We start from the raw sequence: 19,826 nt of genomic DNA on the forward strand, positions 1-19,826 counted from the left end.
CACAGACACCTTTTTAAATAAGGTAGGGGCATGGTGGATCAGAAAACCAGTCAGTATCTGGTGTGACCACCACTTGCCTCAAGCAGCACAACACATCTCCTTCGCATAGAGTTGATCTGGCTGTTGATTGTGGCCTGTGGAATGTTGTCCCACTCCTCTTCAATGGCTGTGTGAAGTTGCTGGTTATTGGCTGGAACTGGAACACTCTGTGGTACACGATCCAGAGCATCCCAAACGTGCTCAATGGGTGACATGTCTGGTGAGTATGCAGGCCATGGAAGAACTGGGACATTTTCAGCTTCCAGGATTGTGTGCAGATCCTTGCGACATGGGGCCATGTATTATCATGCTGAAACATGAGGTGATGGCAGCGGATGAATGGCACAACAATGGGCCTCAGGATTTTGCCATTGATCTAATGCAATTGTGTCCGTTGTCGGTAGCTTGTGTCTGCCCATACCACAACCCCACCGCTACCACGGGGCACTCTGTTCATAACGTTGAAATCAGCAAACCGCTCACCCACACACGCTATCTGCCATCTGGCCGGTACATTTGAAACCAGGATTCATCCGTGAAGAGCACACTTCTCCAGAGTGCCAGTGGGCATCGAAGGTAAGCATTTTCCCACTGAAGGCGGTTATGACGCCGAACTGCAGTCAGGTCAAGACCCTGGTAAAGGACGACGAGCACACACATGAGCTTCCCTGAGACGGTTTCTGACAGTTTGTGCAGAAATTCTTTGGTTGTGTAAATAGTTTCATCAGCTGTCCGGGTGGCTGGTCTCAGACGATCCCGAAGGTGAAGAAGCCGGATGTGGAGGATGTGGAGGCTGGCGTGATTACACGTGGTCTGCGTTTGTGAGGCCGGTTGGACGTACTGCCAAAATTCTCAAAAATGACATTTGAGGCGGCTTATGGTACAGAAATTAACATTCAATTCTCTGGTAACAGCTCTGGTGGACAGTCCTGCAGTAAGCATCCATGCTCCCTCGAGACATCTGTGGCCTTGTGTTGTGACAAAACTGCACATTTTAGAGTGGCCTTTTATTGTCCCCAGCACAAGGTGCACCTGTGTAATCATCATGCTGTTTAATCATCTTCTTGATATGCCACACCTGTCAGGTGGATGGATTATTTGGGAAAAGGAAAAATGCTCACTAACAGGGATGTAAACAAATGTGTGCACAAAATGTGAGAGAAATAAGCTTCTTGTGTGTATGGAACATTTCTGGGATCTTTTACTTCAGCTCATGAAACATGGGACTAACACTTCACATGTTGCGTTTATATTTTTGTTCAGTGTAGATGCATTTATGGCCCATTTTACCTGGGCCCTGTCAAAAACAAATGAGGGTGCGAATCTGAAAAGGGGAGGAGTCATCTACAAGCAGAAAAATTATGGCCACAACCTGAAGATCCGAAAATGATGGAAGAGCAGAGCAGCAGTGGGGGAGGAGACTTGCACAGTGGTAACCTTTTCAGCTGACTATGCTACGATGTTTAAAAATACCTTGACAACTAAGCAGGATAGCGGTGACTTTTCAGGTTTGACCTACCAATTTGCCTTTATTTCTTGTGACACCCAATACGTTTAAACGATGGATATGTAGGCTTTTGAGTTGGTTTTATTTTCATACAGATGAGAAAGTGAAAGAGAGAAAAGAGGAATGTCTTACCAAAAATAACAAGGTCAGTTTGGGGTTTCATCTTCTGCATCTCTCAATAGTATAGGTAGCTATTTCACAAAATAAACAAAATGAATCAGTTGTATCATTCAGCAGTGTCATATTTAACGGTATTTCCTAAATGATTAGTCTCTTTCATTACCATCCATTCTAAAGACTAACTTAGCTAGCACACTCCTCGATTAGACTGCATCTTCTCAACAGAAGGTTAACATCAGTGGTCATACTTCGTTTCTCGTCAACATCTTCAAATAATGGATGGAAACGGAAGAAAATAGGCCACACGTTCGTATTTTGCATTGAATTGATTGTCTACATCGATTTCATAACTAACCTAGTTAGCTAACTACTTTGGGCAAGATAGGGTTTTAGTGTAGCTTGAGCCTACCTAGGTCGAGCACACGACTAGCTGGCTAAATGAGTGAGCCTTTTTCTGCGTATAACAGGTGCATCTCTCGCTTGAGCGCTGTTGTCTGCTTGGAATTATTTCCTAATCCTTTATTACAAATCCTTTATTACATATCTGCTACCAAAACAATCCTTTCATGTTCGAAAATGCATTTTCACCGATAAACGATTGACGTTTTGCAAGTGTTTAGCTAGCTAACGTTATAATGTTGAAGTCTAAAAAGAAAGCTAGCTAGTTAGCAATGTGTAGCTTGCGAACAGTTGACGCGTATCGGGACAAGCAGGGCCCTCCTTTGTAATGACAGATACTTATTATTTGTGTATCTGGACTATTTCGAGAATTCAATGTTAAATAACTTATTCTACTAACATGGCCTAATTTTGTAGCTATGTTAGCTGTTTGCCAGTTCTGTGAATATAGGGTTATTGCTAGCTAAATGAATATATACTTATTTAAGTAACGTTGTCTACTTATTTTTAGCGCGCATATTTTGCATAGCGGGGGGCCTTTATTTATTTGACCTAGACTCGTTTAGCTAGATAGATATTACATTTAGGACTAGTTAGCTACATTGTCTCACCATACAGCAAACCGTTTGGCTTTCAGACCTGGGATGTATTCATTACGGCAATTCTGTTGCCAAACGCTTCATAAACGGAAGCAAATGGAACGAAACGGGGAGGGATTTACCCTAATTTGTCCAGTAGAATCTCTCGTTTTAGTTGAACGTTTTTCAACCGTTTGGATTCATGCTTACACCCCTGATCAGCTCAAGTAACTAGCTAAATCAGTTGAGTTCTCTCTAACTCTGTTTTATTGGCTATATTGTTTTACAATTTGAATCGCATGACACTGCTGCTTGGATTTCGCAGCAATATTAGTTTACTTTCACCTCTTTTAAAGGTAGCTTACCTACCCCCTATGTCAAGGTCAACATTGATAAGCCTACTTACTACTAGCTAGCTAAATTACTTGCAACTAGCTAGCTGTTCAATGGTTGGGGTCTGACTGGTTAACTTCATAGAGAGGGATTGGGAACATCCAGTCATCTGAGATTGCAAGGCAAACTTGTCTAGTGGAAATATTTAATATTCAGATGTACATTTGTGTACATCTGTGTTATCCAATGGCTGCTTTGGTGGATGTGGGATATGTCAATTAAATTTGCTCTTAATGCCACTGCATTTGAGGCCCAATTATTTTTATTGTTTTAAATTATTTCCCAATGTACAGGTCATATAACAGGCAAATAATTGTAAAGGGGAATGAAGCATAGAATTGAATGTAAACTCTTCTTCCTTGGTAGGAACTGTATGGAGCAGACACTGTCTATATGAGGATGAACAGAGCTACACTATTCTGACTGCAAATATACAGTAGGTAGGAAATCATTGGCATGGTAATAACATTTGCTTTACCTTACACAAGACATTGAAGGCCTAACATAATTATTTGCGCAGCCCCAAGGCCTTATTCAAATGATTAAAAAAAACTTGTTTTTAGTTTGAACCCTTTGTTTTATGTTATTGTATGAGTGGGGAGGCTCTATATTCACAGTTTGGTTGTGATTTAGGCGACTGACAAACCTTCTCAAGATTACAACTTTCCCTGATTGCAACTTTGCCAAACTTGAAATCTTCGAAGTATCAATTTTATAAAGCTTCCAGAGGACGTTCTTTCTTAGGCCTATATCATCAAGGCCTATTAGTTGGAGGATGTGTGTTACTCTATAGTGAAGGTGCTCCTTGACATTTTGTTGAATTTAAAGCACCTGCTGTTTAACAGATGGCCTAATTTTGGCTAACTGAGGCTTCCAACTAGGGCCTATGTCAATGATCTATGTTCTCAGGAATGGCTGTTGGATATAGGCTGAAAAGAGATGCACTTGTTTTAGGAGAACAGACAGACACAATAGACACGAGTTAAAATCTACTCAAGTCTTAACAATTTGGTGTAACACGTCTGACTCCTTATGAAATTCACTGCTTTTGTGTTTGTTTTGATTGCATCATATTCCTCCTTGCTATTGCACTGTAGTTACGTATGGCGCGAACAGCAACACATAAAATACTTTTCTTGCTTGTTTAGGAAATGAGCTTTGAAATCAATCCTTAGTTTGAACACATGATTGAATCATGTTCAGGAAATGGGAACATGATAGAATCTAGGCCACAGTGACTAGAGCGCTCGCTTTGATGCATACTGTGACACAAAGAGCTTTTTGCCTGTAGAGCATTGCAAGGTGTATTAGCTAAACAAAATATAAACACTTTTATGTAAAAATGGCAGGCGTGTTTTACTTGTTTGTGCTCTTACATTTTAAGTAAAGGGAAGTTAATTGGATGATTGAGTCTAACAGTCCATAATGTAGGCCTAGGCCTGTTTTTTTTGTTGTTGTTGAAATTAACAGCCTCTTCGAATGTAGGCCCTACCAGTTTGCCAGCTTGGCCTTGTCTCTTTCAAGGAGGCAACTTTAGAAACCTATAGAAAGCATGACTACTGTGTTTCTATTCAGACTGCTCTGAGTCAGGGGCTCCTAGCAGAAGAGAGGAGAGAGCCTCATGCAGGGAGTGTATCGGGAGAGTGCAGACTAGAATCATCTCTGATGGTTTGATTGGAATCTGTAGCCTACTTCTGCATGTCTCAACATGGTTAAGGAGTAAGGCATCGGTGGGCCAAAAAAACAAGCCATCTACTGGTCAAACAAATGGTTAACAATCTTCTCAAGTTGAAAAGCAGATGACTGACAACTCAGTCTAATAGACATTTAAGAACTTGCCAATTGCTTCAAATTATGCTTCATCAACAAATGTATCCTTGCCTTGTAGCGGTACATTTTTGAGTGGTTTGATCCCAGGCGTCCTCCGGGTTAGGGGAGGGTTTGGCTGGCCGGGATGTCCTCGTCCCATCGCGATCTAGCGTCTCCTTGTGGCGGGCCGGGCGCATGCACGCTGACTTCGGTCTCCAGCTGTACGGTGTCTCCTCCGACACATTGGTGTGACTGGCTTCCGGGTTAAGCGAGCAGTGTGACAAGAAGCAGTGCGGCTTGGCAGGGTCGTGTTTTGGAGAACGCATGGCTCTCGAGCTTCGCCTCTCCCGAGTCCGTAAGGGAGTTGCAGCGATGGGACAAGATTGTAACTACCAATTGGATATCATGGAATTGGGGAGAAAAAGGGGTAAAATAAAAATAAGATATCCATCTCTACCTACCTCTGTAAAGATATACATCCATCAAAAAGTGTAGAAGTAAGAGATGGTGCCCGACTGAGATTAAAGGTATGATATATTGAATAAATAAAAGCACGAAAACGTTAAACTTTTCATTCCATGCTCAAATGATCGGCTCTCATCTTTGACTGTAGACTGAATCACTATGAGTGAAGGCTCCCTTGGAAAGCACTTAGCCCTAATTTTAGATTATTTGCTGCCTTTGCATCTAAGTTGAGGTTCTGTCATCGACCGCGTCTGATAGCGACAGCAATGTGATGACAGCGTTTGGCCTCTGAGCAGCGTTGGCCGGGCTGGCGGAGCAGAGTCAACAGACCAGGGATCTCTTTTAATTTCTTTACAGAAACTGAATGATGTTGACAGGTGTTTTAAAAGGGGGAGAAAATGCTTAGATGCATTGTATCCTGATCCTCATCAGTTTCCTTTTTTGAAGGGACAATGAATATTGGATCTAAGATATATATATATGTATGTATATATATATATATAGCAACCAGGCAATAACAGCTGTCAGAGTTGTAAAGAGTAGGTTTACTTTTCCCCAATAGGCCATGTAAATGCACTTTTCTATGCAAATTTTCCTCCTAAAGATGGTCTGTTATAGTTCTGATGAGCTGACGTCACAGCCTAGCTTGCTTAGCATTAGGATTCCAGGCGATTGGCCGACCCTGGGCTGCCTGTCTCAGCACTACAGGATTGGGGTTGGCACAGTCGAGGCTCTAATTCCCACCCCCAGGGCACCTAATTAAAACTTACAACCAAGACAAATGACCTTTGACTCTGTCTGCCGTTTCACGAGAACTGCTATTCTAAAAACTCCATGACATGCAAAGAGGAGATCAGTGGGAGATCAACATACCCTCTTAGCAAATGATTATGGCACTTGAAATGTTTCGATTTTCTCAGTCAGTATCGTAATACTACTTTTTGCTTGGTCTTCTGTATTTTTTTCACACTTGCTTGTACTTAATCTATTGTTTTAGATTCTGCTTGTTCATTTAGTCAGACCTCCCATTAGATTGCTAGTTTATCATTACTGTGACAAAGGCAAAAACAAACTTGTACATATGTAAATATACTCGTAAATATGTTTTAGCTCTCAGTTTTGCCCGTCGTTTGTTTTGTTGTCATTGATACATTCGCCCACTTCATGGGCCATTGCATTGAAATATTGTTGGAAAAAGTTTCTTTCTTACTCTCTAAAAAATCTGTAAAACGAAACCCTGAATATCTGCTGAAAATTTTCTTTGTTATTATACAGTTGAAAAAGGTCATGCATGAGAGGTCTTTTGAAGGCAAATAAGGCTTGATGAGTTTATTAATTAAAAAAACTATCAGATTCTTACATGAGTTGATTCTCTTTCTTTGCAGTGGCTGACTAACATGGCTGACTAACCACCTGCCACGGACTCTTCATGGATAATAGAGGAAAACAACAAAGGAAACACAAAATAAAACCTCATTAATTATCAACAAAGACATTAAACATCCAGAAATAATAACCCACCATCACTTTGACTTCCAGTGCATGTGGCCCTGAAATAGTCCTAAGAGAGGAGGTGGGGAACACATAGGCCTACCACTATGCACTGTAAACAGAGAGGCTGGGACTGTGGAGGTGTCGGGAGAACCAGGCCTCCAGGCAGAACTATCCCCCTGGTGCTGGGTGTTCTGGTGGCTCTGGTCCAGGGCACTGTACCTGGGGGACCGGTAATGGAGGGCCTGGGGGAGATGGTGTTGGTGGACCTGGAAGCCTCCATGCACTCCTCTGTCCTCTCTGACTTGAATGCTGCAGCCTCTGTCACACAGGGACCTTCCATGGGTATCCCAGAATCCCTGGCTGCGGTCACAGAGGTGGCTCCCGTAGGCATCCCAGACTCTTCAGCGGTGGTGGGCCAGGGGTTCCAGTTGAGGATTCCACCCAGGTTGACGAATGGCAGTTGTAATGTTCAGGTAAGCACTCATGAGTAGGATGTTACTACCAAATAGTATTACTAAGACGTTCCTATTAAATTACTAGAGGTGCTATTGTTATGTAGTAGGTAGTGTAGTGTTCGCACACAGGTAGGCAACACACTATCTAGGTAACACTTCCACACTTGATCCCAGGTGGCAGCAGCCGGGTCTGGGGGTTGCCAAGGTTTGATTAAAGGGATACTTCAGGATTTTGGCAATGAGGCCCTTTATCTACATCGCCAGAGTCCGATGAACTTGTGGATAGAATTTTTATGTGTATGCGTGCAGTTTGAAGGAAGTTGCTACACGCTAACGCTAGTTAGCATTGGCTCGTGAAACTACCTCTAACTTCCTTCATACTGGACACAGAGACATAAAAATGGTATCCACGAGTTCATCTGACTCTGGGGAAGTAGATAATTGCCAAAATCCCAAAGTGTCCCTTTTAAGCACAGGTCACATTTCAGTTGAAGGCATTCAGTTGTACAACTGACTAGGTATTTCCCTTTCCGCCATTTTAACGTGGTTGTCAGTCAGTGACCCAGTTTGCAAGCCATTTCATGGCCATGAGGCATTTAGTTAGTTTTTTAAGTCTTTAGTTAGGGCATGCCTTTTGTATTTTTCCTTTTTTGTACGTATTTATGTTTCGTCACCGTCTGAACAATAGTAATCCTCTTGGACTGGCCGACCAAGGTCAAGCGAGACAGAGCTGGACCAGTAGCGGTGCTAGGGAAAATTACAGAAGAAGCCAAGCCAGTAAAAAATCCATATTACAACCTATGTTGTGATAATTGTGTTGTTTGCTCTATAACCCATTAGTTCATACGCCAGCGTGATATACAATAAGGCCGTGACAACAAAAAGACAACAGTCACACAGTGGCGGAATAAATTCAACTACACATACGTTTGTTTCATTAATAACCAGAGAGCAATGTCTGTCCACAAAGTATGTCCACAAAGTAAATATTGCAAGTAACAAACAGTTTATATGACCTGCAACATGGTCAAGCAAGCTAATATTTGATAGTTTACCTAACAACTACTGATTTAGAACCACGGAGTTACCACAAGTCAGGACAAAGACAACAGGAGCACTGCCTCCACTATTTCAGCCCCAATTCTAAACTTAAACATTTTTAACATCATCAAATAAACAAGGTTAAGCATTCAGACCCCTTTCACCTTTTCCACACTCCTGGTTGTCTTGGCTGTGTGCTTAGGGTTGGGTCCTGTTAGAAGGTGAACCTTCACCCCAGTCTGAGGTCCTGAGCACTCTGGCAGCGGCAGGTTTTCATCAAGGATCTTTCGGTACTTTGCTCTGTTCATCTTTCCCTCGATCCTGCCTAGTCTCCCAGTCCCTGCCGCTGAAAACCATCACCACAGCATGATGCTGCCACCACCATGTTTCACCTTAGGGAAGCTTGGCATTCAGGCCAAAGAGTTCAATCTTGGTATCAGACCAGAGAAACTTGTTTCTCATGCTCTGAGTGTCCTTTAGGTGCCTTTTGGAAACACCAAGTGGGCTGTCATGTGCCTTTTACTGAGGAGTGGCTTCCGTCTGGCTACTCTACCATAATGGCCTGATTGGTGGAGTGCTGCAGAGATGGTTGTCCTTCTGTAAGGTATTCTCATCTCCACGGAGGAACTCTGGAGCTCCTTCACAGTGACCATCGGGTTCTAGGTCACCTCCCTGACCAAGGCCCTTCACCCCCAATTGCTCAGTTTGGCCGGGCTGCCAGTTCTAGGAAGAGTCTTGGTGGTTCCAAACTTCTTCCATTTAAGAATGATGGAGGCCACTGTGTTCTTGAGGACCTTCAATGCTGCAGAATTATTTTGGTATCCTTCCCTAGATCTGTGCCTTGACACAATCCTGTTACGGAACTCTACGGACAATTCCTTCTACCTCTGCTTTTGTTTTTGCACTGACATCTGCGGGACCTTATCTAGATAGGTGTGTGCCTTTCCAGTTAATGTCCAATCAATTGAATTTACCACAGGTGGACCCCAACCATGTTTCAGAAACATCTTAATGAGGCTCTCAATGAGAGTTTTGAGGTGTCCCCAGTTTGTGAAGTTACTCATGTTCAGAGTTGTGCTGATTTGAAACCAGATAGGGAGGATAATTAGTTGTGTGGGGACTTTCTTTGTCATACTCGAAAGTGGCTTCCAGGAAATGGATCTCCCCAGTGAGAAAGGGGGTTCTTGTGTCTCTAGCTGAGACCTGGGCAGAGATATCATATCTAGTGTACCCTCTGAAGGTTGAGAATAAGGTTGATTCATGTGTCAGTTTAGGAGAGACGTTCTTTGTTGGGTTGAGTGACACTGATACGCTAGGCTCTATGTGTGTTCTGAGAAATTAGTTGGTTTCCCCAAGTGATCTGTTGAAGTCAGTTTGTCAGTGAGTCCTTTGTTCCATTAGCTGACATGTGCTTTGCCACAGTGGAGGAGGTTCATCAGGTTTTGATTTAGCTGACACTTCTCTGTGTTTAAATTATTATTATTTTTTCATCTTTATTTAACCAGGTAGGCCAGTTGAGAACAAGTTCTCATTTACAACTGCGACCTGGCCAAGATAAAGCAAAGCAGTGTGACAAAAACAACAACAGAGTTACACATAAACAAACGTACAGTAAATAACACAATATAAAAATATATGTACAGTGTGTGCAAATGTAGAAGATTAGGGAGGTAAGGCAATAAATAGGCCATAGAGGCAAAATAATTACTATTTAGCATTAACACTGGAGTGATAGATGTGCAGATGATGATGTGCAAGTAGAGATAATGGGGTGCAAAAGAGCAATTAGATAAATAACAATATGGGGATGAGGTAGTTGGGTGTGCTATTTACAGATTGGCTGTGTACAGGTACAGTGATCGGTAAGCTGCTCTGACAGCTGATGCTTAAAGTTGGAGAGGGAGATATAAGTGTCCAGCTTCAGTGATTTTTGCAATTTGTTCCAGTCATTGGCAGCAGAGCACTGGAAGGAAAGGCGGCCAAAGGAAGTGTTGGCTTTGGGGATGACCAGTGAAATATACCTGCTGGAGCACGTGCTATGGGTGGGTGTTGCTATGGTGATCAGTGATCTGAGATAAGGCGGGGCTTTACCTAGCAAAGACTTATAGATGACCTGGAGCCAGTGGGTTTGGCGACTAATATGTAGCGAGGGCCAGCCAACGAGAGCATACAAGTCGCAGTGGTGGGTACTATATGGGGCTTTGGTGACAAAACAGATGGCACTGTGATAGACTACATCCAGTTTGCTGAGTAGTGTGTTGGAGTCTATTTTGTAAATGACATCGCCAAAGTCAAGGATCGGTAGGATAGTCAGTTTTACGAGGGTATGTTTGGCAGCATGAGTGAAGGAGGCTTTGTTGCGAAATAGGAAGCGGATTCTAGATTTAATTTTGGATTGGAGATGCTTAATGTGAGTCTGGAAGGAAAGTTTACAGTCTATCCAGACACATAGAATATGTGGACAACTACAAATACCTAAGTCAGAACCGTCCAGAGTAGTGATGCTAGTCGGGCGAGCGGGCAATCGGTTGAAGAGCATGCATTTAGTTTTACTTGCATTTAAAAGCAGTTGGAGGCCACGGAAGGATGGATTGAATGGCATTGAAGCTCGTTTGGAGATTTGTTAACCCAGTGTCCAAAGAAGGGCCAGATGTATACAGAATGGTGTCGTCTGCGTAGAGGTGGATCAGGGAATCACCTGCAGCATGAGCGACATCATTGATATATACAGTGAAAAGAGTCGGCCCAAGAATTGAACCCTGTGGCACCCCCATAGAGACTGCCAGAGGTCCGGACAAAAGGCCCTCCGATTTGACACACTGAACTTTTATCTGAGAAGTAGTTGGTGAACCAGGCGAGGCAGTCATTTGAGAAACCAAGGCTATTGAGTCTGCCGATAAGAATGCGGTGATTGACAGAGTCGAAAGCCTTGGCCAGGTCGATGAAGACGGCTGGACAGTACTGTCTTTTATCGGTGGCGGTTATGATATCGTTTAGGACCTTGAGCGTGGCTGAGGTGAACCCATGACCATCTCGGAAACCAGATTGCATAGTGGAGAAGGTGCGGTGGGATTCGAAATGGTCGGTGATCTGTTTCTTTACTTGGTTTTTAAAGTTTTTAGAAAGGTAGGGCAGGATGGATATAGGTCTATAACAGTTTGGGTCTAGAGTGTATCCCCCTTTGAAGAGGGAGCTTTCCAATCTTTGGGGATCTCAGACGATACAAAAGAGGTTTAACAGGCTAGTAATTGCAACAATTTCGGCGGATAATTTTAGAAAAAGAGGGACAAGATTGTCTAGCCCAGCTGATTTGTAGGGATCCAGATTTGGCAGCGACAAAGCTGTGTCTTTTGATGAGAATCAGGAGCTGGTGGAAAACCGGAAAATCCACCGGTTTTGTCACTTTTTTATTTTTATTTTACCCCCTTTTTCTCCCCAGTTTCGATCTTGTCTCATCGCTGCATCTCCCCAATGGGCTCGGGAGGTTGAAGGCCAACTCATGCATCCACCGAAACATGACCCACCAAACCGCGTTTCTTAACAGCTGCCTGGTTAACCCATAAGCCAGGTGCACCAATGGGTCAGAGGAAACAGCGTTCAACTGACGACTGAGGTCAGCCTGCAGGCACCCGGCCCGCCACAAGGAGTTGCTAGAGCCAAGTAAAGTCCCCACGGCCAAACCCTCCCCTAACCCGGACGACACTGGGCCAATTGTGCGCCGCCCTATCGGACTCCCGATCATGGCCGGTTGTGATACAGACCGGGATGGAACACAGATCTGTAGTGACACCTCTAGCACTGCGATGCTGCGCCTCTCGGGAGGCCCTCGGTTTTGTCACTTCTGGTTGTTGAGGAGCTGTTGACAGTTCCTGCAGCATGTAGACCTAGTGTGTCTGCTGTTAAGGTGGAGGAAATTGAGGAGAATATGGCTAACGGTTCCATTTCAGTGAGTGCTTATGGCTAAAAAATGTTTACCTGGGTACAGAGCTGTGATTTTGATGGTTTTGTTTTGACTGGGTTCTGGATTTGAGAATGGCTTTCTTGAGGGTTTTTGTTGTCCGGTTGTGTAACTGCAGCTGTAGGGATTTATAGTGTACATATTTTGTCTCTTCAGTTAAGGACGTTTTATGGAAAGAAAGATACTTTTTTTTTTATAAATGTTTGGAAAGTTAAGGGAAATAGATATGGGTGACCTATAGGTAGGTTTCCATCCATTGGCGACAGATTTGAATGCAAATATTCTAAAATCTATATTTTTGGTTTCCACCAAACTGACTTGTTGAAGATAAAAATCAGTATGTGATGACGTAGTGCACAAAATGCACCTTTTTGTTTAAGTTTTCATGTACCGAATAAAAATGTTTCCATCGCATTTTCATCTCTGCTGATAGTTTTGTCACAAAAACGTTTGCGTTAAATAGCAAATAAGCCTACTCTGGTCTTGGCAGAGTAAGCAACAGCTCACAGATACGGTGCGCGTAGGCTGTGCAGGGAGGCTAGTCTACATGATGAGATTATTATGGATAATATTTTTCTTTATCAAACTGCAGTCAAGCATTGATCATCATGTCACCAGAATAAGACCCTCAATATTTATTGGAAAGGAGTTTAAATCAGGTTTTTTTTATTTTGACTGCACTGGGCCTTGAAAGAGTCCTGATGGACTTCATATCGAAAATACAAACAAGATCTTTAGTTTTCTCCAGAGGTGATACCGTGAACATACAGTGCATTCGGAAAGTATTCAGACCCCTTGACTTTTTCCACATTTTGTTATGCTACAGCCTTATTCTAAAAGTTATTAAATAAATGTTTTTCCTTATCAATCTACACACAATACCCCATAATGACAAATCGAAAACAGGTTTTTAGATTTTTTAGCAAATATACAAAAATTAGGGATGCACCGATATGAAACTTTCGGCCGATACCAATATCCGATATTTTCCTTGCCAAAAAACCCGATACCGATAACCAATATAACATTTTTTAGCAGCCTTAAACATTCTAGTACAGTTAAATAGTTTAAACACACACACACACACACTGACCAAAAAGTTATTTTGTTGGCATTTACGTATGTCCCCATTACCAGTAAAAAAAACATAATCAAACCTATTTCATTCACTTGCTTGCTTTGCTGTTTCATTGTTCAGTTGTTTCATTCTCAACCAGGATCTCATCATACATGTCAAGCTGTGAAGTTTCAGCTCTGTCTGTTCGTAGGGCCTCTCTTCCTCAGTGCTCACTGTCACTGTGTCTGTTTCCATTTCACGTAAACCCTGTTTCTTGTCTGCATCGAAGTAGCATTCCTTGTACCTAGCATAGAGCATGGTGGCGACACAGTAAAGAGGTTCAGAGAGAATGCCACCGAATCGCTTGTTCACAGCCTCTAGTAGAGTACTTTTCCAAGTTAACCCCAAAGGTCTGTGTCAGCAGTTTAGTTGAGCAGGCGTTTCAATGCCATGACAGAGGGTATCACGTCTGCTGCAGACGCAGTTGATGAGCTTATTTCTCGAGTCAGTTGTTCGAATGGAGCTAGGAGTGTGTTCATATTTCCAAGTTTCAAACATGTTCTCAAATGCCATTGAAATGGCAGCAGCGGTATGAGAACCAGCACATTTTTAAGCATGCAACTGTGCTGTCAGACTCAGCATGCTCATGGGGCTGACATCGCTGGTCCAAATGTCAGTCGTGAAGCTAATAGCAGTGACACCCATAGCAAGTAGTTCATGGATGTGTGTTTCAACAATACTGTGTAACTCCTGTAGGGCTACATCTGAAAAATAGTGCCTACTTGGTAGTGTGTACCGGGGCTCAAGGTGCTCGACCAGTCGGAGAAAGCCAAAATCATCCACGACAGAGAACGGTTGGTTGTCAAGGGCAATGAATCCCATTCTCTTGCCTTTAATGGGTTTCGCCTTTGAGTTGTCTCGCTGAAATGTTCTTACCCTTTCAAATGACTGCTCGACTTGTTGACTGCTCGATCCACACAGCAGACATTGTAGGCTAGGCTAGGAATGCTGTGTTTCACGTGCAGCGCTATATTGTTCATGGCGTCATTACGTCATCTACCTATGTTATATATGGGTATGCACATCAGCTTTGACATCGGTTTTGCACATCAGCGTTAAACTAGACATCGGGCTGATGCCGATGTAGGCATTTTTTGCTAATATAGGCCTATTCTGATATGCTTACCGATATATCATGCATCCCTAATAAAAATACAAAATAGAAATACCTTATTTACATAAGTATTCAGACCCGTTGCTATGAGACTCGAAATTGAGTTCAGGTGTATCCTGTTTCCATTGATCATCCTTGAAATGTTTGTGCAAGTTGGAGTCCACCTGTGGTAAATTCAATTGATTGGACATGATTTGAAAAGGGACACATCTGTTTATATAAGGTCCCACAGTTGACAGTGCATGTCAGAGCAAAAACCAAGCCATGAGGTTGAAGGAATTGTCCGTAGAGCTCCGAGACAATATTTTGTCAAAGCACAGATCTGTGGAAGGGTACCAAAAAATGTCTGCAGCATTGAAGGTCCAAGAATACAGTGGCCTCCATTCTTAAATGGAATAAGTTTGGACCCACCAAGACTCTTCCTAGAGCTGACCGCCCTTCCAAACTGTGCAATCCGGGGAGAAGTGCCTTCATCAGGGATGTGACCAAGACCCCGATGGTCAATATGACAGAGCTCCAGAGTTCCTCTGTGGAGATGGAGGACCCTTCCAGAAGGACAAGCATCTATGCAGCACTCCACCAATCAGGTCTTTATGGTAGAGTGGACAGACGGAAGCCATTCCTCAGTACAAGGCACATGACAGCCCGCTTGGAGTTTGCCAAAAGTCACCTAAAGATGCTCAAACCATGAGAAACAAGATGCTCTGGTCTGATGAAACCAAGAGTGAACTCTTTGGCCGAAATGCCATGCGTCATGTCTGGAGGAAACCTGGCACCATCCCTATGGTGAAGCATGGTGGTGGCAGCATCATGCTGTGGGCATTTTTATCAGTGGCAGGGACTGGTAGACTAGTCAGGATCGAGGGAAAGACGGAGGAAGCAAAACCTGCTCCAGAGCGCTCAGGACCTTCCAACAGGACAACGACCCTAAGCACACAGCCAAGACATCGCAGGAGTGGCTTCGGGACAAGTCTCTGAATGTCCTTGAATGGCCCAGCCAGAGCCCGGAATTGAAGCTGATCGAACGTCTCTGGAGAGACCTGAAAATAGCTGTGCAGCGACGCTCCCCATCTAACCCAACAGAGCTTGAGAGGATCTGAGGAGAAGAATTGGAGAAACTCCCCAAATATAGGTGTTCCAGGCTTGTAGCATCATCAGGTTGCTGATTATCCCGCACACCTGTCACCATTGTCAAGCTCACCAGCGCCTCATGACACTCACCTGGACTCCATCAGCTCCTTGATATATCTGTCACTCCCCTTGCTTCTTTCCTCAAGTGTTATTGACTCTGTTTTATGTCGGTGCTTTGTTTGTGTTTCGTGTTTGTTGTTTTGTTTATTTATTAAAACACTCACTCCCTGTACTTGCTTCCCGACTCTCAGCGCACTCGTTACAGAATAATACCTCACCTAAGGAAAGCATCAGGGAGTGTTAATTTTTTTGTGTCAGTGTAAATGACTTCGGGTCCGGGAGCCGCTACAGGCGCTCATGCCTCAACCAGATTGCCTGGCTCACCTGCCTCCGCCGGCTCGTCGGGCTTTCATGCCTCCACCAGATCGCTAGGCTCCCCTGCTTCCGCCGGCTCGTCAGGCTTTCATGCATCAGCCGGATCGCCAGGCTCCCCTGCCTCAGCCGGTCTGTCAGGTTTCTGCGTACCAGCCGGCGTGACAGGTTCCCGTGCCTCAGCAGGGGTGACCGGTCCGCTCCTGATCCCTGGGTTCGTCCCCTTTGTCGGCGTCCTGCGGCTGGAGCCGTGTGTCGGGGAGGGGGTACTGTCACGCATCCGGCCTCTAGGTCATCAGGTTGCTGATTATCCCGCACACCTGTCACCATCGTGAAGCGCACCAGCGCCTCATGACACTCACCTGGACTCCATCACCTCCTTGATTATCTTCCCTATATCTGTCACTCCCCTTGGTTCTTTCCTTAGGTGTTATTGACTCTGTTTCATGTCGGTGCGTTGCTTGTGTTTCGTGTTCATTGTTTTGTTTATTTATTAAAACACTCACTCCCTGTACTTGCTTTCCGACTTTCAGCGCACTCATTACAGTGATATGTTTTTTATACATTTGCAAACATTTCTAAAAACCTGTTTTTGCCCTGTCATTATGGGCTATTGTGTGTAGATTGAGGGCAAAGAAAAATGTAACCCATTTTAGAATAATGTTGTAACATAACAAAATGTAGAAAAAGTCAAGGGGTCTGAATACTTTCTGAATGCACTGTATAACTAAGTTGAATGATTTATGAATGGCAAGGATATATGAGCTCGACTTTATTCAGTCATTTCAACACCTTTTTATAAACGAATCAAGTTTGCCATTTGTCAATCAAAGCACAATAAATGGCCTATGTGTCACAACTCCGTGGCTGCATTTGAAACATACCAGGGTCCAACGTTAACTTTTTTTCTCACTTTCTCACCGATTGGGCCAATTGGCCAAAAATCTACTGTCCCGAACAGAATTTCTACTGGCTTGGACATGGTGTAGGTCTGAAATGCATTGGGGTCATGCCGGGCTTATATATTGGCATACCTTCTCTCCATATTCAGCTGTTAATGGGCTACATTTGGTTATTATGGTATTAAAAATATATGTAATATATACTGCTTAAAAAAATAAAGGGAACACTTAAACAACACATCCTAGATCTGAATGAAAGAAATAATCTTATTAAATACTTTTTTCTTTACATAGTTGAATGTGCTGACAACAAAATCACACAAAAATAATCAATGGAAATCCAATTTATCAACCCATGGAGGTCTGGATTTGGAGTCACACTCAAAATTAAAGTGGAAAATCACACTACAGGCTGATCCAACTTTGATGTAATGTCCTTAAAACAAGTCAAAATGAGGCTCAGTAGTGTGTGTGGCCTCCATGTGCCTGTATGACCTCCCTACAATGCCTGGGCATGCTCCTGATGAGGTGGCGGATGGTCTCCTGAAGGATCTCCTCCCAGACCTGGACTAAAGCATCCGCCAACTCCTGGACAGTCTGTGGTGCAACGTGGCGTTGGTGGATGGAGCGAGACATGATGTCCCAGATGTGCTCAATTGGATTTAGGTCTGGGTAGCGGGCGGGCCAGTCCATAGCATCAATGCCTTCCTCTTGCAGGAACTGCTGACATACATTAGGAGGAACCCAGGGCCAACCGCACCAGCATATGGTCTCACAAGGGGTCTGAGGATCTCATCTCGGTACCTAATGGCAGTCAGGCTACCTCTGGCGAGCACATGGAGGGCTGTGCAGCCCCCCAAAGAAATGCCACCCCACACCATGACTGACCCACTGCCAAACCGGTCATGCTGGAGGATGTTGCAGGCAGCAGAACGTTTTCACGTCTGTCACATGTGCTCAGTGTGAACCTGCTTTCATCTGTGAAGAGCACAGGGCGCCAGTGACGAATTTGCCAATCTTGGTGTTCTCTGGCAAATGCCACCTGTGGACGTCGGGCCCTCATACCACCCTCATGGAGTCTGTTTTTCACCGTTTGAGCAGACACATGCACATTTGTGGCCTGCTGGAGGTCATTTTGCAGGGCTCTGGCAGTGCTTCTCCTGCTCCTCCTTGCACAAAGGCGGAGGTAGCGGTCCTGCTGCTGGGTTGTTGCCCTCCTACGGCCTCCTCCACGTCTCCTGATGTACTGGCCTGTCTCCTGGTAGCGCCTCCATGCTCTGGACACTACGCTGACAGACACAGCAAACCTTCTTGCCACAGCTCGCATTGATGTGCCATCCTGGATGAGCTGCACTACCTGAGCCACTTGTGTGGGTTGTAGACTCCGTCTCATGCTACCACTAGAGTGAAAGCACCGCCAGCATTCATAAGTGACCAAAACATCAGCCAGGAAGCATAGGAACTGAGAAGTGGTCTGTGGTCCCCACCTGCAGAACCACTCCTTTATTGGGGGTGTCTTGCTAATTGCCTATAATTTCTACCTGTTGTCTATTCCATTTGTACAACAGCATGTGAAATTTATTGTCAATCAGTGTTGCTTCATAAGTGGACAGTTTGATTTCAAAGAAGTGTGATTGACTTGGAGTTACATTGTGTTGTTTAACCTGTTGGGGGTAGGGGGCAGTATTGACACGGCCAGATAAAAAACGTACCCGATTTAATCTGGTTACTACTCCTGCCCAGTAACTAGAATATGCATATAATTATTGGCTTTGGATAGAAAACACCCTAAAGTTTCTAAAACTGTTTGAATGGTGTCTGTGAGTATAACAGAACTCATATGGCAGGCAAAAACCTGAGAAGATTCCTTACAGGAAGGGCCCTCTCTGACAAGATCTTGTTCTTCTTGTCTCTGTTTATTGAAGACTGAGGATCTTTGCTGTAACGTGACACTTCCTACGGCTCCCATAGGCTCTCAGAGCCCGGGAAAAAGCTGAATGATATCGAGGCAGCCCCAGGCTGAAACACATTTGCGCGTTTGGCAAGTGGCCGATCAGAGGACAATGGGCTTAGGCGCGTGCACGAGTCGACCCCGTGCTTTATTTTCTTTCGTCTTTTTACCTAAACGCAGATTCCCGGTCGGAATATTATCGCTTTTTTACGAGAAAAATGGCATAAAAATTGATTTTAAACAGCGGTTGACATGCTTCGAAGTACGGTAATGGAATATTTAGATTTTTTTTGTCAAGAAATGCGCCGTGCTCGTCACCCTTCTTTACCCTTTCGGATAGTGTCTTGAACGCACGAACAAAACGGCGCTGTTTGGATATAACTATGGATTATTTGGGACCAAACCAACATTTGTTATTGAAGTAGAAGTCCTGGGAGTGCATTCTGACGAAGAACACCAAAGGTAATCAAACTTTTCTAATAGTAAATCGGAGTTTGGTGAAGGCTAAACTTGCTGGGTGTCTAAATAGCTAGCCCTGTGATGCCGGGCTATCTACTTAGAATATTGCAAAATGTGCTTTCACCGAAAAGCTATTTTAAAATCGGACATATCGAGTGCATAGAGGAGTTCTATATCTATAATTCTTAAAATAATTGTTATGCTTTTTGTGAACGTTTATCGTGAGTAATTTAGTAAATTTTTAGTAAATTCACCGGAAGTTTGCGGGGGGTATGCTAGTTCTGAACGTCACATGCTAATGTAAAAAGCTGGTTTTTGATATAAATATGAACTTGATTGAACAAAACATGCATGTATTGTATAACATAATGTCCTAGGGTTGTCATCTGATGAAGATCATCAAAGGTAAATGCTGCATTTAGCTGTCTTCTGGGTTTTTGTGACATTATATGCTAGCTTGAAAAATGGGTGTCTGATTATTTCTGGCTGGGTACTCTGCTGACATAATCTAATGTTTTGCTT

The 19,826-nt window shown here is 43.7% G+C and overlaps 1 protein-coding gene across 10 annotated transcripts in view; it reads left to right on the forward strand.

Moving 5' to 3' along the window:
• Window positions 1-1,400: 1,400 nt before the first annotated feature.
• Window positions 1,401-19,826, forward strand: part of LOC106571846 (dystroglycan 1) — a 30,195-nt gene continuing 11,769 nt past the window's right edge. Inside the window, exons 1-3 of one of the 10 annotated variants that reach the window (XM_014145327.2) lie at window positions 1,401-1,471; window positions 3,403-3,476; window positions 6,696-7,277. In XM_014145327.2, coding sequence (XP_014000802.1) covers window positions 6,909-7,277 — 369 coding nt within the window. In that variant the 5' untranslated portion in view covers window positions 1,401-1,471; window positions 3,403-3,476; window positions 6,696-6,908. Of the gene's footprint in view, window positions 1,692-1,764; window positions 1,973-3,402; window positions 3,496-6,695; window positions 7,278-19,826 lie in introns of those variants that run through there. The other 9 variants (XM_045695914.1, XM_014145323.2, XM_014145332.2 and 6 more) reach the window with 9 other exon arrangements.

Source organism: Salmo salar, chromosome ssa15 (assembly GCF_905237065.1).
Source record: "Salmo salar chromosome ssa15, Ssal_v3.1, whole genome shotgun sequence".
Classification (NCBI taxonomy): Eukaryota; Metazoa; Chordata; class Actinopteri; order Salmoniformes; family Salmonidae; genus Salmo; species Salmo salar.